The following is a 17,894-nucleotide window of genomic DNA, read 5'->3' as shown; positions in this document are numbered from 1 at the left end:
CCCGCGTCCCCCCGCCCCTCGGCGCACCCCCACCCCCCCGTGGAAGTTACACACCTTTGGGTTGCGTTTCGCCGTCACCTTCTCCCCCACCCCACCTCCCGGCTCTCGCTCGCCCGCTCCCCCCCGCTTTCCTTTTAGCTTTTGTAAGTTACACGTCAAAATGGCCGATCTGACATCGGTGCTCACTTCTGTTATGTTTTCTCCCTCTAGTAAAATGTTTATCGGTGGACTGAGCTGGCAGACCTCACCAGGTAAGGGAGGGAGGGGGGGACGCCTGGGTCCCCCCCTTCTTGGCTTCTTTATTGCTCTTTGTTATCCTGGTGTAGGAACCCCCCCCCCGGCCATTGGCTCCCCACTTCTCCTGTGCAAGGTTATTTTTTTAAATAGCAAATCCTTTCCGAGCCCTCTATGCGACCTCTGTTGCCGAATTTCCCCCGCGTGTGCAAAAAATGCAAAAACAAAACAGAATAACAACAGAAAACTACTTTGTTTTTTGTCCTTGATCAAAATTTGCATTGCTTTTTTTCCCCCCACACCTTCTCCCCCCCCCATCTCTCTCTTTCTCTCTCTACAGATAGCCTTAGAGACTATTTTAGCAAATTTGGAGAAATTAGAGAATGTATGGTCATGAGAGATCCCACTACGAAACGCTCCAGGTAAACCATTGCCTTCAGGATTTTGTCTTTATTTTAGAACAAAGTTTAAGTTTTATTTTTGGAGGTGTCTTCGGAAGTAGCTAAGCGGATTTAGAGTGGGGCTCAGGCGCGTGGCTGGTCTCGAACGTCGCTCTATCCGCCCCCCCCCCATAACCCCAAAGGTTATTGTTAATTGGGGCTGAACTCTGGATGCAGAGATGCCCATCTCTCCGCTTTCAGACATTTTCCCGTCGCTTCTTTTTCTCTTGTTTAAAATAACGTTCAGCTTCATTCACTTTCCACATGGTTTTATTTTTTTAGTGTGTGCTTACCCCACACTCTCAGCTTCTCGAACTCTTCAGTCCCCTCTTAGAAAGGTGGGTGAATCTCTACCAAGTGCCAGGCTTCCTTCGGAATAAAACAAAGCGTTAAAGAAAGGGAAGGGGAGGAGAGGAAGCCGAGGTGGCCGAAGAGTGGAGGCACCGGCATTTTCCAAGTTACCTCCACCGCCCTGCCCCCGTTCCACTTCCCCCGTTAACCTTGATATTTTTTCTCGCGAGGTGGAGGGCTGTAGGCAGGAGGGGGGCTGGGGAGGGGAGGGGCGTGGGGGGGCGTGGGGGGCAACTTTTGCTCCCCCTCCTGCAGTCGGTCCCACTCCTTGTTGCTTTCAATGGTGTCACATTTTCTTGTTTGTTTTTCTCCCCCTTTGTCTCCTTTCAGAGGCTTCGGTTTCGTCACGTTCGCAGACCCAGCAAGTGTAGATAAAGTATTAGGTCAGCCCCACCATGAGTTAGATTCCAAGACGGTAGGTTGCCTGTTGTTGTTGTTGTTGTTTGTTGTTGTTCGCCCCTTTTCAGAAACGATCTGGGTATTGACAGCCCTATTTAAAGGGACAGCGCCTTCTTTTGCTTCTGTGCTCGAACTGGGTACTTTTAAACCGAGCTGGCGAGTTGGCTCAAAAGTTTGCTGCGGTGGCTGGGTTTGGGGTTTTCTTTTTACAGCCTGTCCCACGGCAGCCTCAGAAGCTGCCAAGCTCAGGCTTGGGGGGAGGGGGTTCGGCTCCGGGAGAGGCTATCTTCCTGGCCGAGGGACCGTGCAGAGAAACTCCACCAGAGAGCAAACGTGACTTTTCTTTGTCAGCCGAGCACAGCACGCGTTACCAACTGTGGCTGTGGGAATCGGCTCTTAGAAGGCACAGTCGGCTTCACGGCCGAGGGGGACAGGAGTGAGAAGGAGGGGAGGGGACGCTCATTACAGGTCCAGGCAACAGGTTTCTCTTGGGGCACTTGGGATTTGGAATGCGGTTTGAGAAGGGAAGGAGACGCTAGCGGAGCGGAGCTGGGCACCCAACGAGGTGACTCCAGATGGCGTGAAATCTAAGGCTGATAAGGCCTTGGGTTTCAAAGTGATTTTTCTCTTCCCTTTCTTTCTCAAATCATTTCAGTTGACTGTGTCTACTTTTATAGCATTAGAACTTTTAAAAATCCACAGTCAAAGGAGAAAAGTCTCTAGGTAGAGGTCAGAAAAGGAAGGGAGGAGAGTGTCAGTATATAATAATAAATTTAGTGATGGGGATGGGAAGGAGGGGAGTTGGCAGTGTGTTATTTACCGCTGTGTTGGCTTCCTGCTTCTCCTCCCTTCCCTGCATGTCTACCAGAATTTCCCCACAATTTGTATATATCTGTCTGAAACAGTGGCCTAAAGATGACACTGGGATGTAGTGCTGGACTGTGGGACCTCACTTCTCTGTGCTGGGGGACTGAGACAAGGCAAGAGGTGGGGTTCTAGTCCAGCTGCCTGTTATAAACCTGGGCAAGTCATTCCCTGTCCTCTGGGCCTCAGTTTCCTCTTCTGTAAAATGAATGGGAAGAGGTGATCTTCCAAGTCCCTTTTGGCTTTAACATGGAATGGAAGAGAAGAAGAAAAAAAAACCTGGCAACCTTTGGTGCACTTGAATTGATTTTGCAAATTCACCCTCTTTCTCTGATCAAAGAAGTCAGGTGCACATCCCCTCCCCTGAGAAAAGACCCCAGCACTCTTGGTTGCTTTATTAATTGTACTGCAGTTGTCATAGCTTGCGGCCCAGCCTTTTGTACTTTGAGATAATATAATTTCAGGAATAAACGGATGTCCGAAGAATTTTTTTCCCTTGACTTCTTGGCTTGGCACTCCAAAAAGCTACTAAAATTAAAGAGGAAAATCATTTCAAGGCAAATTTGGGAATTTATTGTCCACCCCCTCTCCCCACCTGGGTGGGAGGAATAGTTTCTGGTTTCCTTGGTGGCTGGTGGGTCCTGTCCCTCAGTTGTCAGGTGCAAAGCCTGTACTGTTCCCTCCCTGATTGTTTGTAGACATGTTTTGGTCACTATTATTTAGTATAACCTAGCTTTTGACTTTGTTTCAACGTTCAGTGCAGGAGGCAGAAGCGGTTGGTTTATTGACATGGAAACGAGGATCTTGTTTACCCGTTACCTTAAAAGCTTTGTTTAGGTAACGGCCATTCGCATCCAAAATAGTACCCTAGTCTTTTCCTAGAGGACTTGTAGATACAGTAAGTAGAGCTGTACCTAACTAACTAATGTTTTAATTTTTGGTAGTTTTCTTTTTTGTTTGTTTTAAAAAAATAGTTGACAGGGATGTGCAAAAGGTTGGGATTTGCCATACTTTTCTTGACCCCTGCCCTCCTTTGGGGATCTCAGTGTGTAAACTTTGCACGTGGAAGAACTCTGATCCTGGTATAGCACACTGATGACACCACACACAATACAGCAGTTCTGAATTGGCTTTTAGTTTTATCATTTTAGATTTTCTTTTTTTTTTAGTGCCACACTTTCTTCATTACAACCTTACTTCCTCCAGTTCCCGACCCCACCCTCAACATGTCCCTCCCTGTCACCCCATAAACAAGGTGACTTCTGATTGCAATTGTGTGCTGGTCAGCTAAAAAAAAAATCCTTTGGGGGAGTGTTGATGAAAAGACACGTTTGGTCAACAGAATGGAAAATCCACACCTGTTGTATTTCTCTGGTAGACAGCTTTAGTCAGTGCTGGACGCACCTGTAGATGCAGTAATGTTAATCTTTATGAAAGGGTAGTTTCCTAGATCAGAGATTTTTTTATCTATTATAGATTTTGAAAAGTAATCTCTCATTTCTCAGGTGATATTTAAAGGTAGAAAACACAGTGCAGACTTTTATTAGGCCTTTCAACTACCTTCATAAAATTGGTAAATTCTTGTATGTCTTATTACTGGCAGGTGTCCTAGGGGGTGTGACTCTGTACAAAGGAACTATCTGTGATGTGCTTCGCACTCTCCGACCCCTGTGCGTTTTTCCAAAGCATTACTTTTTTTTCCCCCCATGCAGAACTGAAAACAAGGGTGAGATTTACTTTTTAATAGGGAAAACAATTTAATATGAAAGCAAAAGACTATAAATATATAACTTGTAGCAATATTTATGCCACTCTCTGCGTTGAATTTTACCCAGAGATTTGTGACATTTGGAAATCTAATGAAAACCAACAATGGAAAAATTTTTTTATTCCTTTGCTCCTGTTTTATCTGTCCAATAACTTTTTCCCCCTCAAATGAGATTCAAATGCTTCTGTGGGAATTGCTCTGAGTTGTAAAGCTAGTCCCTGATTGAGAATCATGTGCTCTGCAAAAGTGGATCTGGAATGAAGGATGTTTTTCCATTTGGATTGAGTTTGGGGTAAGGGGAATACCCTAATTATTGTACGAGATTATGACTTCTTCTTGTGTTCAGTTATTCTTTTTTCCCCACCCTCCCCATAATGGGCTTTCTTTCCTAATTTGGGTTTAGGTTATGCATCGATTTTTATCCCCCATGGTTTTTAAAATCCAGGTGGATTTAGCTCATGTACTTCCTTTTCTTTACTTCTATTATTATTATTTTAAGAATCAAGTCAGGCTCCATACTTTTTGACACCTGCTTTCTTTTGAAAAACTACAAAACAAATGATCTTTTTGATTAATCCTGGGTAACTTTCCTTTTGATAAAACGAGCAAATTAATTCAAGCCGAGCATTGTGTTGGATGTCTATGAGGAGTTTTTAGATGTTGTTGATTTAAAATTTTTTTGGAATTCCCCTTCCCCTCCTGTGTTGTTTAGTTACCATCCAATTACCTACTGCTAGAAGGTAGTTATATTTGATTTTCAGGTTGTGATTTTTTTTTGCAGTGATAATGATGCTCCCATCTTTTCTCTCAGCCACGCATTGCAAATTAGATGAAGGTATCATTTAATATTCAGTGTCTGTGAAAAAGAAGCCCTTGCCTAAATAAGAATACATGAGATCTAGTTGAGTGAGAGCATTACACACTGAAATGCACGGTGGCACATTTCAGAAAGCCTAGCTATATCAGTCACATTGGAGGAGGGATGGTTAAAGTGGAGATCAAAGTTTGAGGAACTTTTGAATTCCCCAAGAAGTTACTAAAAGCTGGTTTATAAGCCTGAGAAATGAGTGATTAATAATTAGATGGTTAATCATATATATGTTCGTCTCCTTACAGTGCTTCATTGATTCCTACTTTTCTATTTTTTCCCAGATTGACCCCAAAGTTGCATTTCCTCGTCGAGCGCAACCCAAGGTAAGTAGGAAAAGTAACGATAGGATTTTAGCACTCAGAGATGGTTGCCGAGGATTTCAAGTTTCAGAGCATTGGCAGTGAACTGTCGAAACCTGGTCTACGCTGTTCCTTCAGGGTGGCAGCACGTGGAGGTGAAAGCCCAGGCAAGGAGTTCTGTGGGATAACCATGCGTCTCCAAGTTAGACATCCCAAGGTTGGTTCTGAGCATCCTGCTGGGGGCAGGGACAAGTCTGATCTTTAGTGGGAGGACATGGCTCCATCTGTTGTAATATTTATGCAAGTGTTCTACTTATTTTTGAAGCATTGCTGAGATCGTATCAGGAAAAGCTGAAGATTTTCTTTTGACTCTTTTTTGGACGGTACTCTTTTGAGGTCTTACAACTTGGAGTTGATGGAGAGGCATAGAAATTAAGTAAACAGCGTATCTCTTCTTCGAAAAAACAGCTTCATAGACCCATAAAGCCCTAAATCTGAGAGAGGAAGCAGTGGACATATTGGTTTTGGGTTGGGTGGATAAATCAGAGCACACTTGAAACCAAAAGAGCTTCTTATTTGTGCAAGTGCTGGTGCCTGGGTGGAGAAGTTCTGAAAATGTTGTGACTTCGTAGGAGTGGTACTACAAGACTTGCTTAGAGAATTGAGATAGGGCTTCACTTTTCTAGAAGTGTGTAGTTAACATAGTTTTCACTGAGCTTGCCATGGGTGGCATGAGAACACAGCTGCCAGAAAGCCTAAGGTTAAATTTGAAGGGCTTATGACTTAAATTTACACTTTTTAATTATACTTTTTTCTTCCCTACTTGACATTGGAAGAAATACTTTTCTGCATCTTGTGGCCTTGATACTGTTTTAGGAAAAGGGGAAAAGCTGAAGCTTCTGATTGTAGGTCTTAAAGGGAAAGGGCTGTGGATTTAGCAAATTCATTTTATTGTTTTAAGCATAGTCTCCCAGAAGCGGAACCTCGTGTAAAACAGGGAATGGTTTTCCACGTTAGTAAAGAAAAAGTTGGCTGTTGCGGATGATATTTTGAGAATTTCGGGTCTGGAGACTGCCATGTGATTGATCCTTCCTTCCTTCCTTTTTTTCTTTCTTTTTATTCCTTCTTTCTTTTCTTCTTTTTCTCTCTCTTTCTTTTTTAAGAAAGAAACACAAAATTTTTAAGTAAATATACTGAAGTATTTTCACAAGGCATTTTTTTTCCTGATGCTTAAGCAAATAATAAGAATTAATGAACCCAAGAGGTCTGTACTTAGCACAAACTTTGAGATTGTTCTAACTTTCTCAGTTGCTTTCCAAACTGTGTGTGATCCTTCATATTTCAGAAGGCTTCCCAGAATTAGCAGTATTTTGTGAGTTTGGAAGAATTTCTGTTTCTTCCATAAGTGTGAATCTTTAAATTTCCACATTAGTCATTTGATCACTCAGAACTTGGATCAGATTACTCTAGAGGGAAACTGGAAAAATCTCTGACTTAGTCAAACCATGGGTTTGATCTGTTTTCTCTTCCCCCTGGTTGTCTCCCAACCCCCTGCCTACTTTTTTTTAAACTAGGAAGGCAATATTTCACTTTAATATACTCTGCCATTTGGTTTTCAGTGATGCATTCAACTTGAGAATGAGACAGACTGTTTCTCAACCTTGTCAGAGTGTGTATTCCCCACCCCTTCATCCCCAAGTCTGGGATGTTATAGGTGAACTGTCAGATTTTTAGAGGTGAGTTAACTAACATTCAGCCAGTTGGGGAGGACATCTTTGCATGGAATTCTAGGGATTTAATAATGATAATAATACCTTACTTTTTATGACATACTTCACTATACAAGAGGTGTTGCTATTCATCCTCTTTGCATCAGCTCCTGCAGCGTTTGACTGTTGTCCCTGAGCACATCACCTTCTCCCAGTCTCAGTTTCCTTATCTGTAAAACAGGAGTGATGACGGTGGCTCCCTCAGAAGGATTCTGTGAAGAGTAAATAGCATGTATGTGGCGAGGGTGTCGCAGCTCATCCCCTCAGCACTGTTATTGTTGGTTGAATCGTCATTGTCATGGTGGTGGTTATTTGCCAGCTCAACGGCCTGGGTTCAGGTGGTGGCTATGCCACTCGTTTGCTAGGCGAATATGGGCAGATTGTTTAACTTCCCTGAACCTCAGTTCCTCATCTCACAGAATTCTTCTGCAGATTAAATAAATAACAAAGGCAAAGTGCTTTTAAGAAAGACCAGGTGCATGGTCATACCATGTAAGTGTTGCTGACTATTTTTACTGTTATTTTTGTTTGACCCTCACACCAATCCAGTTTATGTGCGAGGCACTGTTGTAAGGACTTGATGTATATTAATCCATTTCGTCCTCACCACAGCCCTATGTGGTGGATATTAGTATTATCTCCATTTTATAGATGAGGAAACTGTGGCACAGATGGGTTGAGAAGTGGTCCAGCAGATGCACCCAGGCAACCAGGCTCCAGAACTGGACCTTTTACCCACGTGCTATCCTGTGGGGGTACCGTGGGGTATCTCCCCTCTGTTATGGAAGAGGACACAGGCTCAGAGAGGTCAGCAGGCTGTGCCAAGCAGAGCCACAGCCAGGGTCTCAGGAGTTTGAAGTTCCATGTTCTTAGGCCTGGGTGATTTGCCTTCCCCTGTGATGTCATCCATTGTGTTACATTGTCTTCTTCTATCTCAACATCTAGTCCCCAGGGCATCCTTTCAGATGGTTCTGGGCTTGCTCAACCCCAGTGAGGCAACTGGGGTAATTGTCAGGTAATTGTCAGAGTTGTATGGTGGATGGGAATTGGGGTAGGGTGGGGAGTGCCTTCTCTGTCTGTCTATTTTTCCAATAGAACTTGAGCCTGGCCACCAGGATTTCAGACTGAAGTTAGTGTTGGGGGCCAAAACCCACCTGGCAGGAGCATAGAACTTTAAGTCAAGCCTTATTTATTTATCGTTTATCTCCCTTTGATAAACTTCTGCACTGTTGTGTTAGGGTCACAGTGGCGGGGTGAACCGTGCCCCTTCTCCTGCACTGGATGAGGAGCTTGTAAATGATGTTGTCAGTGCCTGTTTCTGTAAAAATTCATCTCTGCTTTCTGGCTGTTCCTCCTTGCTAACACTCGTCACAGAAATATTCCACGGAGCTGTTAAAACGAGAATAGTGGAAAGAAACTGTAACTTTATATGAAAGAAAATCCATGGCAGTGAAGAACAGATTTCATATTATTACTGTCATTGCATTCTTTAATGTATCATATAAATAAAAATCTGTTTTGACCAGAATTTTAATGAGTGACTGAAGGAAGGGTTTTGAATCCTGTAGTTCATTTATCCCCCCTTGCAATGTAAATGTTCACATCTCAAGTGACGTATAATGGGACTTTATTAACTAGTCAAGGGCGACTCTTTAGAGACTAGTGTCCATTAATTAGCGAAGTACATTTTGATCAAAAGAAGATAGGTCCATTCTGTATCTTCCTTTTTCTCCAAAATGGTTTCCGCAAAAGATTATTTCTACAAAATGATTATTTCATTTTGTGAAATATGTAAGAGTCCCCCCACCATCTTTTTAAAAATTAAAATGGTCATGCTCCTCTAAAAAGATGGCTTAATTTAAAGCCATTGGAGAAATGAGGACGATGGGGACCAGTCATTCCATACCCTTTCTTTGTTCCTTTTGGGCTGAAGTGTTGTCTGCGTGGAAGTTTTGCTCTAGCTTGTGGGTTCTTTTTCTTGTATGCAGGAACCAAGGGCCTCCTAGCATCTTTCGGCGAGAGCGGAGTCTGGCTGGAACTCACCATCTGTCCTCATTATCCTGTGTGTTAGAAACATTCCCCATTCCTCCTAATGCCATTTTTTCTCCTTACATTTTAGAGGCTAGAACTTATCTGTCGATCCAGGGAGATCTCATTTTTTCAGCCTATTTCCAGTTGCCTTCCGTCACAGTTGGGTGACCGTGGGTGAGTCACTTAAGCCCTCCAGGCCTCAGCTTCCTCCTCTGTAGAAGAGGATGATATAGTACCCGCTGCATGGAGTTGTTTTGAAGATGAATGCAAAATTCTTCTCTAGGAGCCTGGCACAAAGTAGCACCCAGCTGGGTGACCGTGGGTGAGTCACTTAAGCCCTCCAGGCCTCAGCTTCCTCCTCTGTAGAAGAGAATGATATAGTACCCGCTGCATGGAGTTGTTTTGAAGATGAATGCAAAATTCTTCTCTAGGAGCCTGGCACAAAGTAGCACCCAGTAAATGTCTGCTGATATCATTATAGAATTACTTTAATAGAATTAAAGGAATTACAATCGTGAAACAACTCAAAAATCTTAGTATTTTTCTTTTTTTTTTTTTTCTGATGGCCAGTATAGGGATCAACCCCCAGACCTTGGTGTCATCAGCACCGTGCTCCAACCAACGGAGCTAACTGGCCAGCTCTCAAGAAGAATCTTAATTGGAGTATAAGCCCCCTGACAGCAGGGAGCGGTTGATGGTCAGCGTTCAATAATTAAATGAATGAGTTGAGCCCAGTCTGCCTTTTTCACAGAGAGGGCAGCTGCCACCCAGTAAAGTTATGTTGTTTGCTCGAGGTCACACAGTTAAGTTGTGGCAGGATTGAGCTAGAAGCTGGGTTTTCCTGTTCCCATCTTGTCCTGGGACATGGCTCCAGGGTCCTGGAAGGTTGTCTGCTAAGTGTGCATCCAGATGGGTGCAGCGGCAGCAGGAGCATTTCCACGCACACCTCCTGTTCCAGGGGAGTGGTTTCTGGCAGCTTTTCAAGGGCAAAGGGTGAGTTTTCGGCATCTGGCCTTGCCTTGCTGCTGTGGGTCGGGTCATTCCAGCATCTTGCCTTCTTGCATGATCTACAGCTGTCATCTCGGCAGCCACTGTTCCCCAACCTGCCGGCAGGTTTTCTCATTCCCAGCAAGGATGGGATGGTGCGTCTGAGGCTCTTTTCCACAACAGTGAGGTCCTTAGAGGATTAGTGGCTTAGCTTCTTGCTTGTCGGGAAGCGTTGCTCCTTCCTGCGTTCCAAGTCGGTAGCAGGTGTCAGCTCAAGGAGGAGGGGCACCTTGTCCTACAGATGTCCTTTCCCTGGAGTTTTTCTTTCCTCGCATGCTTTCGTTTCATTGTGAAGGTCAGTCTGCTAGGACGACGAAGCTGCTGTGCTCTGCGTCAGATGTTTTGTGGCAGACAGGTGAGTCTCCTCTGCCCCAGGAAGGGAGGAGGAGGAAAGCATGCTCTGAGGAGCCTGCTCACCACCCTGGGTGCCGCTTGATGCGGTGCCCACTCTTCATGTCCTACTTTGTATTTTTAAACCCAAATATTCTTCAGCAGAAAGCTCCCAAAACACACAAGGGAGATATAGTTCATCATCTCTCCCCTCATTTGATCTGGTGTGTTCATTTAACAAGAGCTCGTTTAATCCTCATTAATTGCTAACTCTGTGTGTGCGGCCACTTTGGAGGGATTCAGGAAACCGACAGTGCTTCCCAATGCCCACTGAACGTGATCTCAACTTCTTTGCCTGGTAGTTAAGGGCCTTCAAGATCTGTACGGGGGTCTCTTTCCAGCAGCTTATCTCCCATCTCTTCTACCTTTTGCTTCCTTGGAATGGAGCATCCACCCAAGCATCTTCTCTGAACAGCCCACCCTTTCATGGGGCCCCAGCTCTGCACTAACCTTCTTTCTCCCTGTTGTACACAACAGATGCCTCTTTCAAAGCCCGCCTCCATCGTTCCCTTTTCCACGAAGCTGTTCCTGCTCTGTTAGAAGGAGTACTTTTTTCTCTGCATTTCCACAGCACTTTGTCTCTCCTTTGGTTATGGCCCTTCCAACAATAATAAATTAGCAAAAAGTTATTGAGCATACAGACATCTGTTGGGTGTTGAGCTGGGCGTTCACTCATTCATTTATTCACGAAACGTTATTGAACACCGACTGTGTGCCAGACACCATGTGAGGAGGTTCTGGGGATAGGGTGGAGAGTAAGACAAAGTTCCTGCCCGCACGGAGCTTTCACTGTAGTTGGGCAAACCAAGCAGTTAAGTACACATTATGCTGTTGGGTGTGAACACCAAAGCGGGGGAGGAGTGATGGTGGGGAATAGGATGGACCATATTTTTTAATACATTCAGTTGCCACTTTCAGTAATTATTTACCAAGTTTCTGCTCAGCACCAGAGACTGTGTTAGGCACTTTGTTCTGAGTTTTATGGTTTAGGTTCATGTCCTATCACCTCCGCTGGACAATAAACTCTAAGGGCACAAGCATATTTTACTAATAAAAAAAAAAAAAAAAAAAAAAAACGCTTACTCCTATGACTGCACTTCTGCACATCATAGACTTCCAGTTAGATAGAATGAGTAAAAAATGACAGGAGACACAGCTCTTGCCTTCAAGGTTATTAGCTCCAGGTTGGGAGGAGGGATTGACCTGTGATCCAGGAAAGGATAAGATAAACCCAGTAGAAGGGGTAGGAACAGCATTTAGAGGAAGGAAGAACTAGGCTTTTTGGAGGCAATGGTCTTTGCCCCAGATCCTGAAGAACAGGTAGGAAGGAAAAATGGCAGGGTGGGGCTCTTCTTCCCGCTAGGAACTGGGAAAGGTTAGGTGTGCAGCTGTCATGAAGGGTGTATGCTGCAGAGTGGCCTAGGATGAGTCTTGGAAAGGAGATTGGTGCCGGATTGAGGAAGGTCTGGAGGGCCAGACAGGGCACATGACTTTGTACCTCATTTGGTAGGTGCTGGGGCACCTATGTGATATGTGTGTGCAGGCTCATGGGGGTGCTCTGTACGATGTTCTGAGCTCTTGTGGACCTATTTAGCAGCTGGGATCACTGATAGGACTGTGCTGATACAGTCGCATGGACTTGTGGCTTAAGCTTAATTCGATCTCCGTTCTCTCTGGCTGTAGACCCTTCTTTAGGAGTGGTGCTCTTGGCAGATACCACCTCTGATCTTTGGGGTGTGTGGCAGCTTACAAAGAGCTCTGTCATTCTCTTGTTTCCACCTTCTACCTTCCTCTCTTCTTTTCCTCCTTAACAAGGGACCATGATGTGTAAAATTCCAGAGTCCTGTACTTGTCCTTGTGTGAGCTCCGATTATGACCTTACCATGTGTAGACAGGGAGATGTCATTGGTCTGTATGGAAATCGCAGATTGCCTGTGGGACACCGACGTGTATCCTGTGGCTCCATGTGTAGACAGGGAGATGTCATTGGTCTGTATGGAAATCGCAGATTGCCTGTGGGACACAGATGTGTATCCTGTGGCTCAGAGCAGTCTCACCTGTGACTTCATAGGTAATGCCTGCTTGACTGAATGGCAGCTTGGTGTGAGGAAGTGCACCTTTGGAATCTGATCTCTGCTTTCTGTGTGGTGTGAGGTGAGCAGGTGTGGTATTGGGGACAAGCACCCTGTGGTACGTTGTAGCAGCAGCCTAGGATGGTTGGTCCAGGTGGGACAGGTATTCCACTGGGTCCCAAGCACAAGAAGTTACCCCTATTTGTCCTGTCTCTCGTGGATAGAGAGCCCCAAGCTTCCAGTCATCTCGAAAGTTATTCTTAGGGTGGGTGCCTGGCTGCTATATGTCCTTATTTTAGTTCTGAGACTGAATAATCAAAAGAAAAATCCTAGTTCGAAATAAAGGCTGTCACTTATTGTGAGTGAGTACAGTATAGGCACATTATGAAGCCTCTATATACTTAATCACCTTTAATGTAATCCTTACAATGATCCTTTGTAGTACTTGATATTATCTCCACTTGACAGATGGGTAAACTGAGGCCTGAGAGGATTATGCAGCTTTCTTAAAGCCACAGAACTAGTAAGGGTCAGTGTTGGCTTGCCCTGAATCCCAAGGCCTTGTTCCCCTAACCGTTGAGTCCCGCTGCATCCAACATGAGTGGATAGAGTTTAGGTTCTTCCACTTGGCCTGACCTTGAGCTGTGAAATGCTCAGGCCAAGGAATAGAATTTGTTATGGCCTGGACAGGAAGCTTCAGGATAGTTTCTGCTGCCTATTTTCTAAGAGCCTGTTTAGCATCAAGTGCCATTTATCAACTGTGGAATTTTTGACAAATCACTTAATGGTTTTGTGCCTTTACTGTCAACGTTAAATGGGGATATCTACAGAACCTACCTCCTAGTATTGTTAAGGGGATTCAATGAGTTAATGCAGATGAGTGGCCCGGGCTGACATTTGCACATTGTGGGTGCAGTGTAACCATCAGTTGTCTTACTGTCCCCTAAAGATGGCACTGCCTATATCATAGGAGGATCTTACCTAGCTGCTCATGGATTGATTGGCACTGTTGCTCCTTTCTTGGGTGATGGATGGAACAGCACATTGAGATGGGAAAATTCTGTGTCAGTGGCTTGGCCTGCTCGTGGGGTCCTGGTTCTCGAGGAAAGATAGCATGCACCCTTTATCTTGGGGATGCCCAGTGGGCATTATAAGAAACCATTTCCTTTTCCATATCTGATGCCTGTGTTTCTGCTGCCTCTGAGAGTAAAGTCCTAGGGAGCAGCTAGGGAACAGCTGAGCACCGCTGTGTGAGAGGTCTCCCCAGGAGCCTTCTTTCTCCCAGTCCTGGTCTTTATCTGCCTGGGGGTAGTTCTACCAATGACTGATCTGAAAGCATCACATTCATTTATTTGTCACTGGCTGTGACAGGCAAGTTAATGCTAATGGATTCTTTTTTTAGCCTGTTGTCTAGGATGAGTTTCTCCCAAATGTCCTGAAATCTAAGGCATTAGGGGAATGTGTAACTTTTATGGCAGGGGAGGATTTAAAAGATAAATAGGTTTTGTGTGTAAGGGCCTTAAATTTAGGTTAGGGGCAAGAGCGGCCAAGGGGAGAGATGTTGGGCAAGCACAGAGTCTTCTTTTTAAGAAATCTATTCAGAGCTCTAAATTGCTGTTTCTGTTTCAATTATGTGACAATTTCAAGGGTTTAGAAAAATCTAATAAAATGGTCTTGATGATGCATTCTGGGGAGAGAGTGCTTTAGAAGATCCAGGAGAATAAATTCCTTGGGGGTCAAGAGATTCTCGTTTCTGCCACCTCGGGCCTTCTTTGGTTTGGGTTTTTACATTTTTATTGTTTTGAAGGGCAGAAGCAGTGTAGGAATGTATTCAGGGCTCCATCCACATCTTCCGCTGAAATGAATTATTCTCTTTGGGCAATTGCAAATAGACGGGCTGCCGTGGTTTTTTTTTTTTTTTTTTTTTTTTAAGCTGACATATTGTAAACGACTTTCAGAGCATGATTTGTGTGTGTAGTGATGTTGAATAAAGCTCCAAAGAGAAGAAACTGGAGGAGGGAAGGAATGAGGAGGGAAGCCTTATAAAAGTTTTTTCTTTTCTCCCGTCAAAGCTTTTGCTCGTTTCCCAAAGAACAGAAGTTTACAATGGAAGCCTACAGGAATAGAGTGCAGAAAGACCTAGTGTAGCAAAATGTGATGCTGAGTGACATTAATGAGGTGACCGCTCTGGTGGGAGGGAGGCAAGGAACTAGCCAAGTAGCAGTTCCCATGACTTGGTCTTGGCTGAGCGTGTTCTTCTGCGTGCTTGCGTGGGCGCCCGTGTGTGTTTGTGCATGCACACGTTCTATTTCCTAAGTCTTCTGATGAAAGTTTTAACACCAAGTCCTGTTCGGATTCCTGCAGTATTCTCCACTCTGGAGAGGCCCTGTGTGGCAAGTTCTTGGGCTCTCTTCCCATATGCTGAAGGTAAAGTTTTAAACCGGGAGGCATTTTGTTTTATGGTCTGGCTACTTACTGGAGCCTGAGTGGGTGGCATGGGAGGCCATTGCGGAGCTGGGCCCTGCTGGAACACCAAAGCTACGAGTGTGAAAACTTAATATTCTCATTTCTGAAATGGATTCCAGGGATTGGGAAAGAGAAAACCTGTTGGTGCACAGCTTTTTTTTTTTTAATCCCCCAAAAGGCCCTAGACTGATGACACTTCATATTGGTGGTATAAATGGAACATTGCAACAACCACTTCTTAAATATTTTAGTGCCTTGGAGAGTATTCCGTATTTCCATGTTGTTCTTGTGCAAGAATTTCCAGTTACTGGAGAGAAGCTGCCACATGTCAGGTAGATTACCTGGTAAGGAGGTGAGAAACCTGGGTCTTGCTGACTTGCTGGATAGGGCCTGAGAGTCTCTGGCTCTGTTGTCAACCTGTTTCAGAAAGGAAGCTGGTGTCTCCATCCCATTCCTCATCCTGGTGTTGGAGTGACCCTTCTAAACAAGACTGGGCAAGTGTTCGAAAACTGCTGTGACATCTTAATGAAAAAAGCTACATTCTGGGGTGGGCTAAGTGGTCACAGTGCGGATTTACGGATACAGTTTGGTTTTTTTTTTTTTTAATCCCTTTCAACTCAGTTCCATCGGGGATATCTCTCAAATATGTCACTTTTGTAGCTAGAGGCAAAGAAACAAAAACATTTCAAACTACATACATAGTACTTAATAAAAACTGACCAGTAGATTCACTGTCTTTTCCACCTGGGGAAAAAGGATCAAATTAGGATGCTTAAACCTAGGAAAAAACTGGGCTATGACTCTCCACAAGACTGCTACATGTATATGTTTCCTCTTCTGTTTTCAAAGCAGATAATTGGTTTAGTAAGAACTTCTGACTTGATTAGGGGGCCCTTAGGAAATTAAAGTGTGTTTGAATTTCACAAGTATAATTTTAATTATACAAATTTTGCATCTTTCACTAGGGAGCCAGGTTCGGAACTTGTTTTCCTGTACTAATAGGGGTAGTAAAGCTGTTTATGGCAGAAGGCCTTCCTTAAATTGCTTTGAAAATAAAAATCCTTGGATTTGATCATTGTTTTCCCCTGCAGGACACAATGTTCAGGTTAATGTCCACACACGTCTCGTATCCTTGTTAAAAATGATTTTTTACTGGATCTGCACAACTGAAGAACAGACTGACATAGTGGGGTTTGGGGGGGAGCCTCATTATGAATTTTTCTGCTGCACTTGCTGAAAGAATTCAATTAAAGTTCTGTTGCGCACAAGTCCTGCCTGGGCAGCGTGGGTTTGGCATGCTGCCACGTTAGCATGTTGTGATTGCCTTTAACACCACATCACCCTGTTTGCTCAGAGTCTGTGCGTTCGCGGCATCATTTCTGTTGCGCACAAGTCCTGCCTGGGCAGCGTGGGTTTGGCATGCTGCCACGTTAGCATGTCGTGATTGCCTTTAACACCACATCACCCTGTTTGCTCAGAGTCTGTGCGTTCGCGGCATCATTTCTCCTAGCTTGACCCTATTCAGCAGAACCTGGTGGATTAGAGGAGAGGGTACTGTGGAAACAGTCACCTGAGTTCTTCCCCAGGCTGTAAAGAGATGAAGCAGTTAGTATGATCAGAACCCCCTGGGCATCCCAGGAGAAGGACTGATTGTGTTGATAGGAAATGACCTTTTTTTTTTTTCAGGGCTATCCAGGCAAAACCCCCAAGTGTCGGGGAAGTGCTTTGTGGGTTGGAACTCAAACATCTTTAAACATCTCCCCCTGTGCTTTCTCAGGTCATCTGGGCTCTCTCTCAGATATTGACAGGAGGGATTGAATAGAAATCATAAAACCAGCTTGTGAAGGACTTGGTGCCTTACAGGTTGGGGCCTGAGAAATGGGAAACAAAGCTGCAAATATCGGCCAGACCCCGCCCCATCCCCTCACCCCATATTTTAATCATTGACTGTTATTTTTAGTACTTCCTCTGCAGGTGGTATAGCTTAGTGTTTAAGAGCGTGGACTGTGGAACCAGGCTGCCTGAGTTTGAATCCTCGCTCTGTCACCTACCAGCTGTGTGACCTTGAGCGAGTTATCTAAATATTCTGTGCCTTAGTTTTGTCATCTGTAAAATGGAGATAATTGTAGTATCTCCTTCATGGGGTTGTCATGAGGATTACATGAGTTAACATAATGAAGTGCTTAGAATGGTGTCTGGCACATAGTAAGCACTATGGATGTGAGAGTTTTGGTTTCATTGGGAAGGGTGATGTCCTGTGGCAAGATTGGCTAAATGCTGTCCACCTGCATTACTTCTATAGCAGTTGGAGAATTGCTGTAAGTAATGCAGTTTACTGCCTTACATATTTTTTCATATATAATATTTGAGAAATGAATACTTGGTAGAATTGTAGTATAATTTGGATTCATTAAATGCATATGTTGTAACAAATAAAGCATGTGGTTTGTTGGGAGCATAGGCTTTGGACTCAGAGGGACCTAGTTTGAAACTTGTTGCTGCCACTAACCCTGTGACCTTAGGAAGGTATCTAAACCTTTCTGAGCCTCAATTCCACACCTGAAAAATGGGGGTAATAGGATTGTGGGGATTAGATTAGGCAATAAAAATAAGGCACCTGGTATATTGTTGACACTTAGAAAAAAATGTTAATTCCTGCCACATAACCAGAAAATAATTTTTTTGCCATCTTGAAAATGGGAAAGATACAAAGTGTTTGCTCTTGGTTGGTGACGAGAATATCTAAAGTTAGTCCTTAGAGGGCCAGAAGAGAAAAAGCAGACCATAAAAGGGGGGTGTTGTTATCCTTAATCTACACACAAAAGGGCTGCCCTGGGGGCTCCATGTCGCAAAATCTTCATTTTTAAGGGTAGAGAAACAATTTCATTTAGTC

The 17,894-nt window shown here is 44.2% G+C and overlaps 1 protein-coding gene across 2 annotated transcripts in view; it reads left to right on the top strand.

Moving 5' to 3' along the window:
- Positions 1–131: 131 nt before the first annotated feature.
- The window catches only part of MSI2 (musashi RNA-binding protein 2), a 425,361-nt gene continuing 407,598 nt past the window's right edge, over positions 132–17,894 (top strand). For both annotated transcript variants that reach the window (XM_008588957.1, XM_008588952.1), the window contains exons 1-4: positions 132–251; positions 575–656; positions 1,356–1,440; positions 5,209–5,250. In XM_008588957.1, coding sequence (XP_008587179.1) covers positions 161–251; positions 575–656; positions 1,356–1,440; positions 5,209–5,250 — 300 coding nt within the window. In that variant the 5' untranslated portion in view covers positions 132–160. The remainder of the gene's footprint in view (positions 252–574; positions 657–1,355; positions 1,441–5,208; positions 5,251–17,894) is intronic.

The sequence above is a fragment of the Galeopterus variegatus genome, unplaced genomic scaffold (assembly GCF_000696425.1).
Source record: "Galeopterus variegatus unplaced genomic scaffold, G_variegatus-3.0.2 Scaffold133, whole genome shotgun sequence".
NCBI classification, from domain to species: domain Eukaryota; kingdom Metazoa; phylum Chordata; class Mammalia; order Dermoptera; family Cynocephalidae; genus Galeopterus; species Galeopterus variegatus.
Note: the sequence above shows the minus strand (reverse complement) of the source record. Positions and strands in the feature narration are given on the sequence as shown.